The following is a 21,326-nucleotide window of genomic DNA, read 5'->3' on the forward strand; positions in this document are numbered from 1 at the left end:
TCTTATTAGGGAGAGAAAATTAAATCAGGAAATTTATGTTCCAAAACGTCATTGAAATGAAACAACTTCTGGGATGTGTTATTAGGTAGTGTTTCAGGAAGCAGGTTTCTGAGTCAGAGACATCCCAGTTTAAAATGATGACCGTACACCCTCCCGACTGTGTGCTCTGGACTCTGAGCTCTATTTTGACAAAGCTGGGACTTGCCGTCCTCAGGGCTCTAGACCCCTGGTGCTTTTTTCAGCATATCTGTTTATCCCTCCATTTACACCTTTGAGGGAAACTACTCCCCACTGTTAGGGATGCTTACTGAGGAGGACAAATAATTATAGTTTTAAATGACATCACCTAGTGTGGCATTTTCCATCGGGCATCTTGTACTACTCACACAGAACTCATTTGTGTATTAGATGCCCAGGTGCCCAATCTAGAAACATGGAAGTTTTAACTTCCCTATTACCCTCCACTCCCGATTTCCCAATTTTTACCGTCATCTGTCCATATCATCTGTATAATGCATTGATTAATTTTAGTAGTGTTGTGATTATTTTATTTCCCTTCATAACAGATTATTCTGAAAAACTCAACGTGTATTCTTTCTTCCTGTCTTGTATGCTTCTCTCATGCCCACACTGCTACCAGAGTGGTTACCCGAAACACAAATTGTCCCTACGTCTCTCTGCTTCAAGCTGGTCAGTGGCCCCATAATTTCAGTTGCCTATAATTTCAAGTTCGGACGCCTCATTAGGCTCTGTGTGTATGGCTCTCCGTTATGTAGCCCTTACTTAACCTTACTTCCCTCACGAGTCTTCCTGTCATGTCCCCATGTACCCACATAGACTGTCCTGAGAGTCTTGGTGAGCTGTATACTCTCACCCCACAAAGCAAGCCCCTCTTTAACAGAAAGCTCTCTTCCCCACCGGCACTCTACGGCTTAACATCACTTTTGACCTTCAGTCCTTGGCTGCCTGGATGACTCCCATTTACTTTTCAAAATGCAACTCCAAAATCTCCATTTTCTGATCTCTTCCTTGCACACTACAGGGCTCATCGGGTTTTCTCCACATTTTCAACACTTAGCCTACACATAGCAGCATTTAATTCACTTTTCAGTCCCCCCCCCCCCCCGCTAGATAAATAACTATAACTATTTAACTGAAGACAGGTTCTAAAACGATTATAGTTTACTCTAAATTGATGACTTATGCATATCTCCAGGGCCTGTCACAGAGCTGGTATGTGATAAGTGCCCAGTAACTATTTGGTGGCTGGCATATATGAATGAGTGAAGAGTACAGAAATCTGTACAGCTATAATGAGAGCAGCAGGGAAATAGGAACATTATTATTCTAACTCTACTTTTTTTTCCAGGAATTACAACCGTCCTTACAATGACCACCATCAACACCCACCTCCGGGAGACTCTCCCTAAAATCCCCTACGTCAAGGCCATTGACATGTACCTGATGGGGTGCTTTGTCTTTGTTTTCATGGCCCTCCTGGAATATGCCTTGGTCAACTACATCTTCTTCGGAAGGGGACCCCAACGCCAAAAGAAAGCAGCTGAGAAGGCTGCTAGTGCCAACAGTGAGAAGATGCGCCTGGATGTCAACAAGGTAAGCCCAGAGGGCCAGCCCTCCTTGCTTCTTAAACTCAAAGAAGAATGCCCGCGATATAGGTTCAAGGCCTTGTTTAACAAATGAGAACACCAAGGCCCAGGGAAGAGAGTGGGTACTTTTCCCCAACTCAGAAAGGTAATTAGTTGTTGGAGGCCCCAATTCTCAACACAGCATTCAGATGTCCTTGACCTTAACACTAGGGTTGCCTAAACCATAGTCATCTGAAAAACACCTTTGTGACTTCTTCACTATTATCAATATGATGTGTACTATTAATTACTTTATTTAAATTTACTCACACTGTTTAAATTTACTTAAAAAAGAAATTTCATAGCACATTAAGCGGTGTTCCTTGCTAAAAGATAATCTTAATTATAAATAAATAAAAATGTAATTATGTTACTAAATTCTAGGTTACACTAGAGGCTGGGCCTCGGCTCTGCACTTCCTTTGATTTAGAAGGGAGATAAGCAAGCACAGAGATGCATTCAAGACCTACCAGCAACAAACTGAGACTCTCTCCTTGAAGTCATCAGAAGGATAGAAAGTGAAGTAAAAGGGGAGAAAAGAATAATTTTCTCCTTAAGTGGCAGATAATTACTTGATGCCTTGCACACATACCACTTAAAATCACTGAAGCATTTGGCTACAGGAGGTCACTATCTTGCCGAGTCCTTGCTGCTCTCATTACAGCGGTACAGATTACTGAACTCTCCATCCATTCGTAAGCGCACTCAAAAAGTAATTCCCACGCAGTTTTAAACCTGGTTCCTTCTTCAAGGCAGTGGTTCTCAATCGTCCATGCCTGGTCAAGTGACTGGGAGGGCGTTAAGAATACTGATGCCCCAGTTTCCTCCCCAGCAATTCTCATTGTCCCGGGGTGTGCCTAGGCATCATAGTTCCAAGTGCGGGAACTAGGAGAACAGTAGTACTTGTAAACCATCTGGAATTCTTAATCAGAGCACTAATTATTTAATTGACATTTTAATATTTCTAATGTCAGTTTAATTCCAAGGATAGATCACTGGAAATAATGTCTACTATTGAGCTTTATTTGGAGCAAATCCAGTGAAAGCTTCTGACTCACTAATGTTCCCACATATTGCAAAGGTCTGATCATTGATTTTGGACAATTCTTTCACCAGAGGCACTCCCTTTCTGGCAGATGTCATTTGTAATGATACGAATCTAATGTGTGGCCCCTGAAAGCTGGTGAACCACAGCTCTGGGAAACTGTCCACTTCTTTCCAATGTCTGAGATTTCACTATCAAAAACTATCAATAGATTCCAACGTAGCATTCGGGCTCTCTCAGGCTATCAAATGAGAGAGTGCTATCTAAACCCAATTTATGATTGTCCTGATACGGTGGCCTTAATGAAGAAAAGAAAATGAATAAATAAATAAAAACTGTCTCATAGGACTGCCAGTTGAAATGAGTCTAAATCAATTGCCTAATGCAAAGCTGACTTAATAACATCTGATCTTTTTTCACTTTCATCTATCTTATTTTTTCATTCCAATTTGCATTTAAATGACAAATTTAAGACCCAGAGAGTGGCAGTTTTACAGGCAACTGAACCTGGAGAGCTTCAGAGAGTTTTAAAATCAGTGTACTGAATGGAGGTGCCCCATAGTGAGGAAGAAGCTCTCACCCTCTTGGCCGAAGTTGGACCCATAATTCAGAACATAGAATATGAGAGAACAATCAACATACCTAGAGTTCTTCTACTACAGCGGTCGTCAAACCACAGGCAGAGTTGGCCGTGTCAATAGATATTATGGGTTGTCAACACTGGGGGAGGGGATTGCCTCTGATACCTAGTGGGTGCAGGCCAGGGATGCCGCCAAACATCTGCAGTGCGTCACACAGCCTCCCCATTGCAAAGAGTTACCCATCCCAGGATATCAGTATCCCTGAGCTAAAAACCTCTTGCCAATTCCCTGCTTGTAAACATGGGAAACTGAGGCTCAAAAACAATAAGATATTTGTCCTAGTCTTAGAACTCTTTAAGACAAGTGGTTTCTCTTCTTTCTTTGATCAGCAAGCGTAGCATCAAGACATGAGGAGTTATTATTTAGCAAAATGTTATTGAAATATATTGGGAGGAAGTCAGTCAGGTTCAAGATTTACTCTCTGTTTAATAGTTGTATGACAACTGGCCAAAGAAAATCAGCCTTACTAACCTTCAGTTTCCTTGTCTGTAAAATAGGGTTAATTCCTCTTTCATAGGTTTTCTATGAAGATTATCTGTGTAATGTATAGAGAGGTTAACATAGTCTCTAGCCCATGGTAAGCACGTAGTAAGTGGTGAATATTAAATATTATAAACAGTAGATACTACTTTTTAAAATAAAATCTACAGTCTCCAGATCTATTGGCGAGTTTGCTTCTGAATTTTACAGGGATAACATGAAGGATGCCATGTCCTCCCTAAAAGGGGATGAGCCACAGAGGAATGTTTCCTGGTCAGAAGGTGTAAAGTCAAAGCAGGGAAATCCTTTATCAACAGTTATTAGTTTAAAAATGTATAGCAAATGAACTACTACTTACTTTCTTAGGTCAGAAAACTTACAGCTGTATTGATTAGATTAATCCCCAAAAGGTGACCATCTGGCATTTCTGACTCCCACGGTTTCTTTGGGAACCCAGCAGGAAGGGGTAGGGAGATCCACATTGCGCTCTGATTGCACAGTGCTCTCTTTTGTGTGAGCGTCATGAATAATGCCACTTTATCTTTTATCAAGAATGCCCCTTTATTCCAATTGTAATTCTTAAGATTTTTTTCCAAAGATTGGGCACATATAATCAACTAAGTATTGTTGGCGGCTCTGGAAAAAATCAGTCAGTAGGGGAGAGATTGACTCTTTCATCTTCCTCCTGATGGTGTGCTGGAGGTGGAAGCTGCGAGTCAGGTGACCCAAAGCGATGGCTGTACTGTGTGCTCCGACCTGAGGCCGGGGGGAGGGAAAACGGAAGCGTGGCCACGCGGGAGCCCCTCTTGCTTCCACGGCGTACTTTCCCATTTCCCCATCTCTATATTAATTTCCTGTGAGTATTTTAACAAGAGTACCTGAAGCTATTAACACAGTTCTTATACTGTCATTTAACTAATGTGAAAACGAAAACTCTTAAGGAAAGTCAAATATTCAAAGTTGCATAGCAAAGGTTAAATTTCTGAGGCTTCGGTTGGGTTTTCCAGTCCTTTCCCAGTGTATGACCCACAGTGTTAACAAGTGAAAAGAATAATAATATAACATTGAAAAGCTGATTCCACATTAGTTCATACATTTAGTCCACCTGAAAACCACCTGTCTGCTCATTAGTGTCCATAACTGACAAGCAGCGTCATTGTCAGAGTTAGCTTCATGTGACATGCTAAGTTGTAAAATGCTAAGATTTTTAAAATAAACCTCAGGCCAACAAGAGGTCTACTGGATATTTCTTTTCCCCCCATGTCTTCAGGAGTAGTTAAGAAAAAAAAAATCTCTATTCTAGTGCTAGAAGTATCCTTTCTATTATCCCTTACATTCTTGTGTGTGTGTGTGTGTGTGTGTGTGTGTGTGTTTGTGTTTTATAGAATTTGCTTCGGATTAATTTTACCCACTTTTTATGCTTATGTCTTCAAGTTTTCAGGTCTCTTTTTTTTTCTTTTTTATGTCGTCTCTTTGTTCATTTTTCTGCCAGTAATTAAGTGTATACATATTAGTTACTCCTGCCTTTCCACCGTGTTGATTCTTACATATCTAAAAGTCTCCAAATTAAGCTGCACCCAAAATACCTCTGTGTGTGGACAGCCTTCATTCTGCATTTATGGGTATTGTGAGTCTCTGCGTTGTCTTTATCTATTGTGCCTAATTTTGTGTTTTACAAAGCCACTAAGATCTTTTAAATCTATTTATTTCTAGTGCTTGGAATTAGTCTTCTTTTAAATAATACATTAAAAAGATACAACTAATTAGAAGTCCAATTCTCTGTGATCACCAGTCTTTCTAAAGACCAGTAGCATTTATCTACATCCAATTTACTTTAACCACCAATTCCTCATCTAGTGGCATCAGTCGACTTAATTGGCACATTCTCTACTTTGTCTTCCAGATTTTTTATAAAGATAATAAACAAAATGGGACCCAATAGCGATCCTTGTGGGACCCAACTGGAAACTTCTCCCCAACTAGACGGACTACCAATTACGATTTCTCTCTGTATACGGTTAGATAGCCAGTTTTTAATCCACTTATTTGTATATCTGTTGGGGCCAATTTGTTTAGCTGTTTCCTTTAAATAATGTATGTGATCTTTGCAGATCATCAATGGACTTGTATCCACACAGATTTGGGGATAAGCTCAATGTTTTGTAAGACCCTAGTGGGGTTCCCCAAGGTTTGCTTTTTAAAAATACAGCTATGATGAATCTAAGCTTCATTGTTCCATTCGGTCATAATTGTTATGCTAAAGAAAGAAACTGAGTGGACCATATCTTGAGATTCTTATTCATTTGCATTGAGAGGTTAGAATGCCATCACATGCTCTGGTATTCCTTAGTGGCTCGTGTGTCTTTTAGTTATGGGTAGGTGACGAATTGTTCGTTTCTTCTGTTGGTTGGCTCAGAATTCAGGAACCTGGTTTTTATCCTGGATTATTAATCTATGCCTAGGAATGTTATGTTTGCATCAAGTCCTTGTTGCTTTATTATTTATTGAACAAATAAGTATTATCTTTTTTGGCTAATACTTAGGGTTTAGTGTCTGAATCCTTGTGTTTGCAATTCTTAATTGGCAAATTGTCATTCGTGGTGGCCTCCCTTGTTGGAGGAGGAGTGGAAGGGTTGTCAACATTCCACCTTGTCACACACTGCTTGTTCAACTTCCGGTTTTTAAATTTTCTGTCTCTTGGTGAGGTAGGGAATGATATTGAATGCTTGTAAATCTTTCCTATGAGGACTTGATGCCAGATGAGTTGTCATTATTGTATCTTCTGAATGTCATGTTCTTCCTTAATTTTATTGCTCTGACCCCAATTCCTTGATACCCATTGTCATTGCCCTTAGGGTCGGGAACAAGTTTGGTTAACCTATTATGAATGTTTTGGTGTTTTAAGATTTTTTTTTAATTTCTTGTTTTATTACGTACAGTTACAGAGTCTGAGAAATGGTATCAACTAGATTCCAGGAGATGTTTGAAACTTCGTGAGATCGCTGTTTTAGTCTTAATCCCCTACACTTCCTGTCCCTGTTATGTCTGTTCTCTTAGGCAAACTCATTTTTGTTGTTGCTACTGTTCATGTTTTGAATTCTAGCTACCGTTTTTGAAATTAAAGTAGACCGATTTGATTGGGCAGTATTCTGGGTAGAATCCTAATGATTTAGAAGAAAATGTTTGACAGCTGGAGTTTAGGTTTATGATAAAAATGGTTGAATTTTTTCAAAAATCAAAACCGAAGTCTATTTCATGATTGGCCTGATGACTGGGTAAAGTTACATGAAAATTCAGAAAATCCTCAGATCATGAGAATATTTTAAAGAAAATTTGCCTCTCTCATGCATCAAATTGTTCATCTGATGGCTTGAAAGAGTTAATGATACTCTGATGACATATTAAAGAGAAGTCGCCACGATTTCCATTGAAATACGAATCTTACTGTCTTCTTTTATACTTTCCTTTGTTGGGTATGTCTGTATTCTATCCCTTGAGTTCTCTTTTAGATTCATATTTAAAGTATGAAATAAGGACTAGTACGCAGATCTTTGAACGATGAGCTGTTAGACCTGTAACATACAAAAGCATCGGGATGTGCGTGACAGTCCTCTGAGATGCTTCGGAGTCCTGGGAGGGGGTGCCTCTTTGAATCAGGCTGAGCTGGGCCCACATTCAGGCGTGGTCTTTTATGAGCTGTGTTTAACCTTTCCATGCCTCAAGTGTCTCAGCTGAAAATTGAAGCACTAATGTCTGCCTCGTAGAGCTACTGAGAGGATTAAATGCGGTAACTAGGGGCCTTTCATGGCACCAGGCAAAGAGCGCTCAGTAGGTAGTTGCTATTTCTCTGAGGCTGGTAGCAGGGTATGTGTGTGTTTCTCAGGGGTTGGTTGGTTGGTTGGTTGGTTTTAGCTCTATTACTGTTTTTCTGATTATAAAACCAATTCACAAACATTCTTTTTTTTAAATCACAAAAAGGGAAGGGGAAAGTCAAGGAACATATAGCAAGGACTCATGGACAAAACCAAAGGGGAAGAGCTGAGGGAGGGAAGGAGAGAGGGGGCAAGGGAAAGAGGTGGGGGGGAGGCAGAGACAAATGTATTTAAAAAGTAAATAAATTAAAAAAAAAGAGAGAGAAAAAAATAAACCACAAAAAGCAATGAAAACCACTTAAAACCCCACACCCAGATATAATCATTGTTAACATTGCCTTTTATTCACGGTTAGTGACATACTTTTACATAAAGGATTTTGGTCTAGTATTGTGTATACTGGTTTTCTAGATACCTTTTTGTATAAGTATATATCACTTCTAATAGCTACAAGATGGCTTATTGAAGTTACCTACCATGATTCATGTAACAAGCACTTGTTGCTAGAGATTTGCATTGTTTCTAAGAGTTTTTCATTATAAACAAGTCTAAAATAAGCACCCCATTGCTGACATGTTTGCTCATTATTGATTCCTAATCTCTTTCTTAAAATGGAATTTCTGGGTCAAAAAGTATATGCCTTTAAACAGTGATACGTAGTGGCAAGTTGTTCCCTAGGAACTTTCTCCTGTAGTTCACACACCTACCAGCACCATATGAGAGAGCACAGCAGAGCACGTGCACGCACACACATCACCCAGCCCTTAAAATGATGAAAAGAAAACTGATGTCTAACTGTCCAGTTGTCAAATTGTTGGAGAAATGGAGTTAGAAGTATCCAAAAAACCATGTGTAATTTTTCTCCTCTCTGTCCAAAAGGCATGTAGAATAAAACAGCAATAGAACAAAACAAAAGCAACACCCAGCTCAAACTGAGGGTCTGCAGAGGCAAAGATGCATAAGCAGAGGCAATACTGATACAAGCAGAGTCCAGAGATATCTACTCAAGCTACATTTGAGCAAATGGGAAGACTTTATTAAAGGGTCCACAACAAAATGAAGCATCTAAACAAAGAAGCAGCATGGCAACTATGCAGGAAAACTACCAATGAGTCCATTTCTCTCTCTCTCCCCCGCTCTTCCTCCCTCCCTCCCTCTCACACATGCTGGACAGAAAGAGAGAAACTTAGCGTGCAAAAGACAGATAATGACTTTTATTGGGAAAAAATATTTTATGATAAATTAAAATTTTTCATAACAAAGGTATTTTCTCTCTTTTTTTCCAAAAATTGAAAGAGAATATGAAACAAAAGATCAAGGATGAGATCATAAACAAGATGTAATTAAAAAGGCATAAATGAAAGCAAAACAATTTTATAGAAACTAATACCTAAACCTAAAATAGTAAGAAAGGGAACCAGAATGGCAAAACACAAAGCTCAGGCTGTAGATAATTATGGCAAATGCAGAAGAAAAGACATGTAGATATATAAACCACTTAGAGCAAACACAGTAAATACACAGGACAGGTACAGTGTTTTAAACATGCAGAAACATAACAAATGAAATATGGAATGGAAGAAAATGGAATAGGAAAAATGCAGCCATTGGCAGCGGGGATGTGTTCTGAGAAATGCGTCATAGACGATTCATCGTCGTGCCAGCACCTTTGAGCACACCTAGATGGCATAGCCTGCTGCGCACCAGAGCCATTGCTTTCAGGCTGCAAGCTTCTACAGCATGTTGCGGTACAAAAAGCAACACAAGATTAAATCAAGCACAAGAGAAAATGATGCAATCAAGAGATGCAGTAAACAGGAGGTGATGTATGAGCCTGCTGCCGGCATAACACAGCATACTGTTTTGCAGCAAACTTTTTTTAATAAGCAGAAAGAGCACAGTCTAAAATAATAATAAAAAGTAGAGTATAGTAAATACACAAACCAGCAACGTAGTCATTTATTATCACTGTCAAGTATTAGGTATACATAATTATATGTGCTATAATTTCATACTACTGGCAGCGTGGTAGGTTTGTTTACACCGGCATTGCCACAAACACATAAGTGACGTGTTGCCTTAAGACATTGAAATGGCTCTGACTCTAAGCGATAGGAATTTTTCAGCTCTATTATAATCTATGCAGTGATTTTAAACCAATTTTTATCTCATGGCACACATAAACTAATTGCTAAAATTCTGTGGCACACACAAAATATATTTTTTGCTGATCTGACAAAAATAGGTATAATTTTGATACATTCACCCTGGATGACTATTGCTATTGGCTGTTGTCATTTCTTTATTTAACAATAAAGGGGAAAATAGTCAGGTGTTGCATATTTTGTGGTCTTGCAGCACACCAGGTGAAAATCACCAGCCTATGGGATTATAGTGTGTGGTCCATTGTTGACTGTAATATCGTTTTGTGGCACGTGCCTGTATTTAAACCTGACATCAATAACTAATTATAATAATTATACTGGTAAATAATTATTGAATGCCTCCCCTGAGCTTATACAGTTTACATATATTACATCATTAGTCCCTATTATTGCCCTATATTATTATAATTTTATGGATGACTAACTGACACCCAGAGTGTGTAACTAACATAAGATTAGACAACTAAAAATGGTTGAACAGAAAATGTGACTGGACGCCACACTCTTAACTACTATGCTGTGCTACATATTATATATTCATACGTATGTGTAGTGAAATTAATCAGTAGGCAAAAAGGATCTGCTAGGTTCCAAAGTAAACAATCTCATTCCCTCCTTATTATATCCTTCTGAAATTACTAGCCTTCCATTCAGAAAAGGTGAATGACCTACAAGGAAGAAAACAAAATAGGTCTCAAACTGCTCCACAATAAATTAAATTTTGTAAGACAATGGAAGGTGTGGCAGGGTTCTGGAGGGAAGAAAATATAACCTAAGAATATTGTTATTAATATATAAAGGCAAAAGGAAGATAATCTGTCCTCAACATGCAAGATCTTACAGAACATAGCATCCTTGAGTCCCTATTTTAAAAAATAAAATAAATAGCTTAAATTAAAAATGTAGCCCCTAACAAAAGGTCCTCAAAGCGAGAAACTTCAGACTAGGAAAAGGCAGCCCGCCAGCGTTTAGATCTAAAGGTAGCATGTACGACTAAAGCTATACAACTCCAGAAGTTCAAGTTACAGAATGAAAGGTAATCAAACTATTTTTAAAAACTAGATAGCAAAGATATGTTAAGAAAAAAATAAGGATGGATGTTGTTGAGAGAGGGGAATGTGTTTTCTAATCTACAGAAAAGACTTAATATTTACTCTTATTTTTAGAGTTTATGGATCAAGAAGGTGAAGATTAAAGGCATGGTTAAAATTAACCTAAATAACTATTTCAGCAGTGTTCCTCAACAAGTCTACCTGTCTACCTCAGGGCAATCAGGGAGGCTTCCTAAGAAAGCCAATTCCACCTGAGACTCTGTAAACCAAAACGCTTAGCGCGAAAGCCGAGGGGTCTGACAGTGTATAAATAGTAGCAGAAAATACAATGGAGGGAGGGAAAAAGCCCTTTACAGGTAATAAATTTTAATGAAAGAAAACTTTGTGTTTTTTTTTTAAGGTAACTTTTTTAAAGAATCAATTCTTTCTAAATTATTCTATCAATATAATGTAATCTCATCAGTTTACTAATGAGCTTCATTTGGAGTTTTGTTTCTTTAGTGCTTTGTTTAGAAATGTGACATAGTAATTCTAAAGTTTATTTGAAAGAAAAATATATATGAAGGATCAAAAAAATAAAGTAATAAAAGAATAGCTCTATTAGAAGTTTTACTGAATTAAAAAAATCACAGTGATTAATGCAGTGTAGCGCTGGACCAGTATTTTCTAAATAAAGAGAACAGAAATTGACTTAGAAACATGGTAGAATAAGTTCTTGGTAAAAGCATTATTTCATATCATATGAATTAGTTAATAACCAGTGGTGAGCGACTATATGTGCCCTTAGGGATATTGAAATGCAGCGCCGTATGTCTAACCCGCCTCTTCCTTCAGATTCAATTCTAGATCAGTCAAAGATCTGCATATTTCAAAAGATCCATAAAAAGTCAAAAATCATATATAAATATTTTCATAAACATCGGTTAGGTAAAACCAAACAGAAAATTCAGAATCCAGGAAAGAAGGATACTATATTTAACCTTGTAAAGAGGCTTAGTTTCTGTAGTTTTCTTTCTTACCATTCTTAGCAGGTAAAACTTTTGTGTCCACCATGGGCCTAATTTTCTTTGCCTCCCTTTTAGTTACATTTTTAAAGCAAATGGTTATTTACTTACGTATTAGAAAAATATAAGCAAGTAAAGGCCACATAAATCCCCATTTTCCTGACGAAAAAAAGACACCAATAATATCTGGTAATTATTTTTTAATCTATTATATCTATTTATGTTTTCTATATGAGCACATCCTTTCTCACTTTCCCTTCACAAGTGTTATTGATTGCTCTTTGCAATTTAAAATGATTATAATGTTACTTTTACTTGTGTTTCTCACATTTCTTAAATAATTGAATATCTTTTCATATATTTACATGCTGTTGGAATTGGCTTCCTTGTGAATTGCCAGTTCTTATTTTTAGTCTTTTTTTTTTTTTTGGTTTTCAGTTTCAAGAGTTGTAAGTATAATAGATATTAACCACTTTATTAGCATGTACATTGCAGACATTTTTTCTAAGCTCTTGTTCATGCCATACAAGTTTTTAATTTTTATATTGTCTAATTATTTGTACTTTTGTAATTCGTATTTTCTGGAATGGATAAAAATTCCTCTTAAAACTCTAAGATAAGTATATAGTCTTCTCAATTTTTCTGAAAGTTTTTCTTTTTATACCTAATTTATTGTTTTATATTTTACATTTGATCCATCCTGAAATACCAATATGTTGGTGCAAGACAATGGTCAACTTTATATTTTTCAAAAAAACCAACAGAACAACTGCTATTTTTTACTATTTTTTTGTTTTTTAATTTTTTAATTTAATTTTTATTGTATTTTTTTTATATTACCTTTTAGTCCCCTTTTACCTGCCTTCCCCCAGCAATCGGTCGCCACACTATTGTCCATCTCTGTGAGTCCTTTTCCCAAGCACTACTTTTTTAAAGTTGTTTTCCCAGTAGTTACATTTGAAGAAAGGGATAGTAGGATAGGAACACTTTTATTTTTCACTTCATACCTTCCTGCAGTGTTTGAACTGTTAAAATGAGTATATATTACTTTTACGATTTAAGAAAGTGTGTTTATATACATATTCTCACCTGGTTTTTCCAGTGTGACTCTTCTCTCTCTCTCTATCCGTCTCTCTCTCCGTCTCTCTGTCTCTCTCTCTGTCTCCCCTCCCCCCCGCACACACAGGCACACACTTGCCATATCTCACAATACCTCCCACACTTATACAAACCACACACAGACACGTCTTATTTATCCCAGTTCTTTATATATCACTTAAACAGAATAACCCAATTATAAGTATAAGTATTATTACTTATAAATAGCTAATGCTCATTTCTAATAATTATTGTTTGTATTATATTCTAATAACTATCACCGTCGCAAGAAGGTAGGAAGGGAAGGAGTTGGGGGGAGGGGGGAAATGATCCGGACGGAACAGCATCTGGTCTTCCCTGGCATCGGTCTTCCCCGTGCTGTTCAGCTCTGTAGTGATGTTCATGTTGCCACCAGGGTCAAGATTCCAGAGGTGCAGGTGGACAAAGGGACCTCACATTATCTTCCAAGCTTGGACATACCTGTAACAACACTGTTCATGGCCCCCTGCAGATATAGGTCCCCGTGGAAAAAACAATAATTTTTTAACTCAGAGAGATAGAAAAGATTCAAGTCTCAACTCTGACACTTCATAGGCCATATTTTTAACATCAGGGAACTCAACCTGTCTTGTAAAATAAGGATATGATCTCCAAGATGTCATCTTCTTAAAAATCACACAGTTCTAGAATGTTTACTGCATCTTCCTTCCTGAAATCTGTTAGTCATATAGGTTCATATCTGTTAAACCTACTCTCACTTATTTCTATTAGAAGCAAATTAATTTAAAATTAACATACCCTCTGCAAGTATATGTACACACACACACACACACTCACTCTGTGGTTAAAAACCATTTTAACAAATTTTCTTTTGGAAAATATGAAAAAAGCCTATAATGAGAAATATTATCAAATAATTTCCTGCATCAGGAACAACTAAAAGTACTTTGGACTCAACTTTTACCCTAAAAATGGCTCATCCAAAAAGATATACTTCTTACATTGGCTATATTAGAAGAGAAATTAAATATAAGCTGTAAAGTAAGGAGTAAATAACCAAGCTGGCAGGCCAATTAGATTGTGACAACATTGGGTCCTGGTGTAGTACTTCATTTTTTATTGTGTTTCCTGTGGTACCTCATTTAATTATCTCAAGTCACCAGGTGCAAGAGGGTAGAGTTGGGGAGGGGGAGAGTTCCCCTCCCCGCCCCCGCGGTTTACCCTCCTTTAGTTCTCTGGCTGGGCTAACAATACAGCTCACCGAAGACTAGAGTAACAGGAGAAAAACAATTCAATACGTGCACGTGAGATAATCACAATACAATGATCAGATCATAAATGAGGCTCAAAGAAATGATCATACCAGGCACCACCGTATACTTTTGAGACAAAGAAACAATACACTTCTGAAGAAATTGGAAGGACAGAAGGTTAGTGCTCATTAGAAAAGAATATAAAGCAAGGTTTGGGTAACCTGTTAGTGAGGAACCTAAACAAAGTGTGGGCTTTGGTAGTAAATTAGTGAAGGTGGTACAAGGCTGGTTGATGGGGGCTTTTCTAACGTGGATTCTTTCAACTCTGGTGACAGGTTGTCTCTCAGGCCTCAGGAGCAGCGAGGGGACCTATTCCATGGGAGACTTATCTCCTGCTGTTAATGGGAGAGAGAGGTCAGGGTTTTCTTCTTGCATAGGCCTTTCTTAAGTAACTTTAATTCAAAATAATCAATATGCCAATACGTGTGTTTGGGGCGGCCTGTCCTGGGCCCTGGCACTAGATAGAATCCCCACTTTACAGATGAGAAGCGGAACTGGCACCTGGGAAGTCATGAGTGCCACCCGTCCCCAGGACGGAGCCCTGGGAGTCGCCACGGGGCCCCAGCTCGCTGCATGGCCGTTCCTCTGTGCGCCCCTCTGGCTCCGGGAACGGCTGCCTCTGGTCTGGCAAGAAGGCAAAACCTACTCTGACTCATTTTCCTCGAATGAGAATCACAACCAAGGAATTACAGTTTGAAAATATATTTGTTCTGTCAGAATGGCCAGGTCACCACAAAACAAAACTTAACAAGCAGCCTAGAAAGTTAGGTCACGCTCTGTGGTTTTTCGAGGCTCACAGTGATGCTTCCTCGCTCTGGGGGCTGCGTTCTGTTCCAGCACATGACGTCCACCTCCACCAGCCCCCGCCCCACACTGTCAAGTCCGAGTGGGTTACCAGCATCGTCTTTCAGGAGACACGTGTACTGGTTTTCAATTTTAAGGCAAAGATTCGCACGTGAAAACTTCTGAAGTTAGTAAAATACCTACATGTACTGTAAACATATATTTACATGCTGTTGGAATTGGAAAAACAATTTTAATTTTCTTTCTTTTCCTCATAAATACTTGTCAATGACTTGATGGTGCATTTTGCAGCTGATAAAAATCTAAGAGTCTAGGAAATTTAGTAACAGTTCTGGTATCATGCATGCAATGATCAGTGAGAGAATTCTGCAAAGATTCTGAATTGTTCGAAAGTATACAAAGTAAAAAACCTGTGTGTTCCTGGGGTAGCTTTGGGAAGCAAAGACTGGCATTAAATTTTCATCCACCATCTTTCCATTAATATTAAATTATTTTGTAAAACAACAAGTACAGCACCTCCAGCAACCTTGTGTTCCTGGAGAAGCTGGGAATTTTTTATGGCCTCTGCTGAGAAGAGCTTCATGAGGCTGCTCAATGCTTGTTGCAGTTTGGCAGGAAGCACCTCGGGAGGCGTAAAAATGGACCTGACATAATTTCGAAATCTCCCTCAGCAATGAACAAGCTGTCCCTTTGCCTCTCAACAGGTCTAGCTTCTGCTGCAGAGAATTTCTGGAAGCTGGATTGGCCCCCAGGGCACCATGGCAGGCGTCCCCCCTGAGTGAGGACACCTGCCGTGACTGCCCCAGGGGAGTGGGCGTCCCTTGAGTCAGCCCTGGCAGACACGCCTGCCAACCCCCGGTGCCACCCCGGGGGGCGCCGCGTACTGAGCCCACAGCAGTGACTGCTGCTTTACAGAGCATGGCGGATGCCCACAGCCCAGATCAGCTGTTTCAGTTCAGCAGCTGAGACTATTGGCCCCCTGAAGCCGAAGGCTCAGGCTTCGTTCTCACGAGAGCCTTTCTGCCACACTTCGCTCCAGGACAATGTTAGACTTTTCTCACAAGGGACATAGGTTTGGAAGGAGCACCCCCAATGTGTTGACCACTAAGCCAGGATTTATCAAACTTCTGCGCCTGGAGAATAGCACAGCAGTTAAAGGCCCAGGCAGACCTAGCTTAGTCAGTGCTACTTGATTCTGGGTTGGAGGCGACCCTGAGTCAAGCTGCGTGACTGTCACTTACTGGCTGTGTGAGCGTGGGAAAGCTCTCTGAGCCTCAGTTTCCTCCTTGTGTGGGGGCTTACAGCCCTGCCCTCACGAATGGTTCAGGGGTTGCAGGGGCAGAACAGGGGAGGTGTTGTCAGGTAGCAAGCATTAGGTAAACCGACAGTAACCAAGAAGTCGGCATCTGCTGTGGAAGGGATCGCAAGACAGAACTCTGGCTTTTCCTGTTAAGAATTGTTTCTAAATTCAGAAGCACTGTCCCTCTCAGTCTGATGGAATCGTCTGCTGCCCCTGTAATATTCTTTTAAAGAGTATTAGATAATCAGAATGAACAGCGTATGGGACAGATGATACATGCTACCGAGTTTCAGAGGGAGATGTTACCGACACATGTTTAGGAAAAGCTTCACGGAGTGAAAGGTACATTCCATCTCAAAAAAAAAAAAAAGAAAGAAAGAAAAGCAAGGAGCTGTCCTGCCCAGCCAGGACATTCATGGCTATGACAAATCAACAGTAATTTAACCCTTGAAAGGACATTAAAGGATCCTCTCATTTTATAAACAAAGAAGCTGATACCCAGAGAGGGGCAAGGACTAGTCCAAGGACACTCAGCAATTAAATAACAAAGACCCAAGCTCTGTGGCGTAACCTGCCCCCTGAGCGGCACTGACTGTCACTCCTTGATTTGATCATACATAATAATTCGATCTGCACCCCTCCTCAACCCCTTGATTGTTCCACCAGTGCTCTCTGGGAAATGTTACTGGTGAAAGGAGACCGACCTGGTGCAGTGGGAAAGCCTCCCTCCCGGCCCCCGCCCGCTCTGTGGCACTGAGCAGGGCCCTCCCCGGTCGGTCTGAACCGCTGCTGTCCCCTAAAAGCTAACGTTTCCCCAGAGCTTACACATGACCTACTTGAATTGCTCCTCACCAGGCAGTGCGCGCGGCGGCGGCAGCTGGGGGCCTCTCCAGGCCGGGTCGGAATCACAGGGGCACCGCGAGGGGCGGGTCCCCGGCCCAGCCCGGGGTTTATCGATGCAGAAATTCTGATGACCTAAGGCTTTGCATTTTAGGAAATTCCCCAGATGATTCCAATGCTCACGAAAGGGTGAAGCTTGCTGATTTACCAGGCACACTTACAACCCTCTAAAATTTTACTGCTGACAAAAGCGGAGGCCCAGAGAGAGGTAACATATTCAGTCACCCCGCACAAGTGGCAAACCTGGGATTTAAACCCAGGTCTTTTTTTTTTCTTTCTTTTTTTCTTGAAAGAGAGAGAATTTTCAATATCTTACACAGAATCTAGCTGACATTTTATTCTTCAACAAAAGCAACAGATTGGCAACGGAGCTTGTTTCCTCTCCTGTCTTCCTAGATTTATAGTTTTCTTCTTTTCCTAACTCGGCCTGCAGCCTGTATTTTGTAAAGTGTAGTCGCTTTCACTTGTGTCCGCATCTGCAACTCTCAGAGCTGAGGAGGGTCATTCAGTGTTAAAAGGGATGGACAGATGTTTGACAAGGCTGCGTGGGACGGACAGACGCTCTCCTAACGAGAGCTGGGCGGGGAGACTGGATGGTGCCTCTGGCACACTGTCACTTGGGTAATTCACCATGCAATTGGCTAAAAGCACAGAAGCCATCAGGCCACAGCTGCACCGGGGACCCTGGCAGAGGTGGACGTGTGGCTCCCTCTCCAGCTCAGGCTCCCTGAGGGTAGCACTTCCTTGGTGGTGAGTGATTCAACATCTCAAAAGGACAGCAGAAAACATTACTGACTCACTGCTCCACCCTTTTACCAGGTAGAGGATGAAGACTTGTTTAGCACACTTGGAGAGCGACCAAGGGACATAGAAGATTCCTTTAAAAAAGGTTCCAGTCATTGACTTCTAGAACTTTAAAGGACCTAAGAGATCATTTACCCAGTGCTTCTCAGTCTTTAATGTGCACGGAAGCTCCCTAGGGACCTTGTTGAAGTGCAGGTCCTCATTCGGAGGGTCTGCAACTTTACCAACCTTCCTGGTGATGCCAAGGCTGCCAATCTGTAGGCCCCGCTGAACAGCAAGGAGGTCACCAGGACACATAAGTGAGCTGCACCTTGAGTCCCAGCCCCGATCAGCTCGCGAGGCCTTGACAACTATCCTGAGATTCCTGTAGTTGACTGGATCCAGGGTCTCCATTCACAGTGCCTATCACAGGCTTAAGAGCAGGAACCTTCCCCTCAAATATTCTCTCATTTTTTTGTTTTTAATTAACATTTTCTTTTACTTTTTACAACATTTCTGAGTCCCTTAGTTTTGGGGGGTTTTGTTTTTGAGGTATTATTAACATAACAATATTAGTTTCAGGTGTACGACGTAATGATACAATTTTATTATATATTACAAAATGATCACCATGATAAATCCAGTTAACATACATCCTCATACAGAGTTCAGTTTTTTTCTTGTAACGTTTCATTTTTATGTGCAGAAACTGAAACCCAGAAATACCAGCGATTTGCTCAGGATTATGCAAGCTAGTTAGGGGTGAGCTGGGACTAACTAAAGCTGCAATAGAAACCTAGATTTCTCCCTCTGAGTTGCACATTTTAATCACAGGTTGCATGTGAGGCTGTTTTAAACTATCCTCCTTCAGTTCTGTACTTGGCAGGCCCAGCCCCAGAGTCTAATTCGGATCAAGGAGCCAGGGCACTCAGCCTAGGGCAGCCTCTGAGAAGTTCTGCAGCTCGGCAGAGCCTTTCTCTGGGCCTTAGTTCTGTTGTCCACGAGAGGAGAAGGTCAATGCCTCGTCTTTCAAATTCATTCAGGTGCTGTAGAGGCGATGAGATAAAGGATGTGAAGGCCATTTGACAAGTCATACTTGACTTCAATAAATGGAGGTGATTTTCATTAGAATTGTTGCAGGATAATATTAAACTTTTCCACAAGACTATTGATTTTCTAAAATTATACATTTTTATAATTATAAATTATACATGACCGTATCATTGTCCTAAGTTGAATTTTATCTGAAACAATTAAACATTGCTATTTTAAATTGTGTTGAAGAGGGCCTTCTGATTTCCCACCCACCTTTCATGTACGTGGCCTAGGCAAAGCATGCACAGAGGCGTGAGGGTTGGGGGGAAGCTCTCTCACGCAAGCCAGCCAAAACCTTGTCACTGATACCTTGTTCCGAGATGAGGTGGCCGCCAGTAGCAACAAGGGTTTGTGTATCCTCATTCATATCCAGAAGAAGAGATGGGGATTTTTTTTTCTTTTTTTTTTAATCCAGAGGCCTCCACCAAACCTTTCCTTTCTTTTCATTAGTTCAGTAGACTTAGGCCTCCCATCCCTGAGCAGTCTGCAGCAGGGGGAGGGAAATGCCAAGACCAGCTGACAGCTGTCAGGGTCACCTCTGGAGAGGGGTCAGTTTCTACTGTTGTTTCACTGGGCAGGAGAGACTCAACCACAGCATCCACTGCAAGGGGCTAACTGGGAAGCATAAAGAATTGGCCTTACCGGCCTATCTAAGTCAGGGACTGTCGCAGAAATGGTTACCTTTTGTTACGCACCTAATTGTACGCCAGATGTGGAGGCAGGGTCTTCAAATAACTTGTCTCAATCTTAAAACACATCTTCATATAATGTTGCTTTACTTTAAAAAAGAGGAGGTGATGTAGCTTTAAAGATGAGGAAACTGAGGCCGAGCTCAGCCGTGGAACTTGCCCCAGGTCACACTGCCAATCAGTAGAGAAGCTGGAATCCAAGCCGATGCCAAAACTTCTGCCTTCAAGGCTTAATTAACTATATAGATGTTCTTATCTACACTAGAATTTAAAATGCTGCTTTACAGAGATTATCTCTAAAATGTAATTTCATATTATAATTATTGTCTTAATGAAACTTTCTTTAGAGATGCATTTAATTTGGAGACAGAGATATATTCCCCATAAATAATAAGTAAAGCTGGAAATAAATCTGAAAACTTAGTTTTGCTGACGGCTGCAAACTCTCCATTTTTAAACTTTAACTCATCCTGCTGGCAGATAACAAAGTGGGACATTTTGAGTTACGTCCTGCCTCTGCCCACTCTAAGGATAAAGAACCAAGCAGGGGCCCCGAAGGAAGCATCGGGTAGAAGCGTTTCTCACAGTGTCATTTCTTAGGCATGTGAATGATGAGGTCTCAGCTCTACATACCTTCTAGGGAGACGGAAACCGGACGATTCACACAGCCTAGACTCTGCAGGAAGCGCCCGGCCGCGGGGCTGCGGCAGGGAGACGCACACCTATACAGGGGGCGCTCGCGAGCAGCTGCTGTGCGCGCCGCTGTCATCGCTTGCACAGCAGTCTGAGTTGGGGACTGGTGTGCTGTCCCTGATCATGATATAGCACAAGTTCAGTCCCTTCACCTGCTTGCTTCTATAATAATAAAAGTTATCCTTCCTTGGGTTTATCATATAGGGCACTATTTTAAGTGCTTTGTATGAATTATCTCATTTAACCCTCACAGTAACGCAGTAGGGCAGGTTCTGTTATACCAGTTTGACAGCTGAGAAAACGGAGACTCAGAAAGGTTAAATATCTTGTCCAAGATCACAAAGCTCAGTGACCTTGCTTTTAACCCCGTCTGCTTTTCACCTGGTTTCAGGGAGCCCATAGAGCTCAGCCCAAAAGAAGGAAGGTGTACTGGCTTACCTGGCGAGTTCCTGCCGTCTAGAGGTTAAGACTAGATATTGTGATAGCCTGTGTTAAACTCTAACCTCTTTTTTCACAAGCTGGCTCTTCCTAAAATGCTGATGTGAACTAGGTATTAATAGCAGGCCTATGGTAGTTGAATCTGTACTGAACATGTACAGACTTTTCTACTTGATAGTATTCCCTAAACATAAAGTACAGCTATTTACATAGTATTAGTATTAGATGTCGTAAGTAATCTAGAGATAATTTAAAGTATATGGGAGGATGTGCATAGATTACATGCAGATACTATACCGTGTTATATA

At 40.4% G+C, this 21,326-nt stretch overlaps 1 protein-coding gene across 2 annotated transcripts in view; it reads left to right on the forward strand.

Moving 5' to 3' along the window:
• GABRB2 (gamma-aminobutyric acid type A receptor subunit beta2) overlaps positions 1-21,326 on the forward strand; it is a 182,233-nt gene that overhangs the window by 151,058 nt on the left and 9,849 nt on the right. For both annotated transcript variants that reach the window (XM_054568090.1, XM_054568092.1), the window contains exon 9: positions 1,370-1,614. In XM_054568090.1, coding sequence (XP_054424065.1) covers positions 1,370-1,614 — 245 coding nt within the window. The remainder of the gene's footprint in view (positions 1-1,369; positions 1,615-21,326) is intronic.

Source organism: Pteronotus mesoamericanus, unplaced genomic scaffold, assembly GCF_021234165.1.
Source record: "Pteronotus mesoamericanus isolate MK-2021 breed Mesoamerican mustached bat unplaced genomic scaffold, CSHL_Meso_final contig_2, whole genome shotgun sequence".
In the NCBI taxonomy this organism is placed as follows: Eukaryota; Metazoa; Chordata; class Mammalia; order Chiroptera; family Mormoopidae; genus Pteronotus; species Pteronotus mesoamericanus.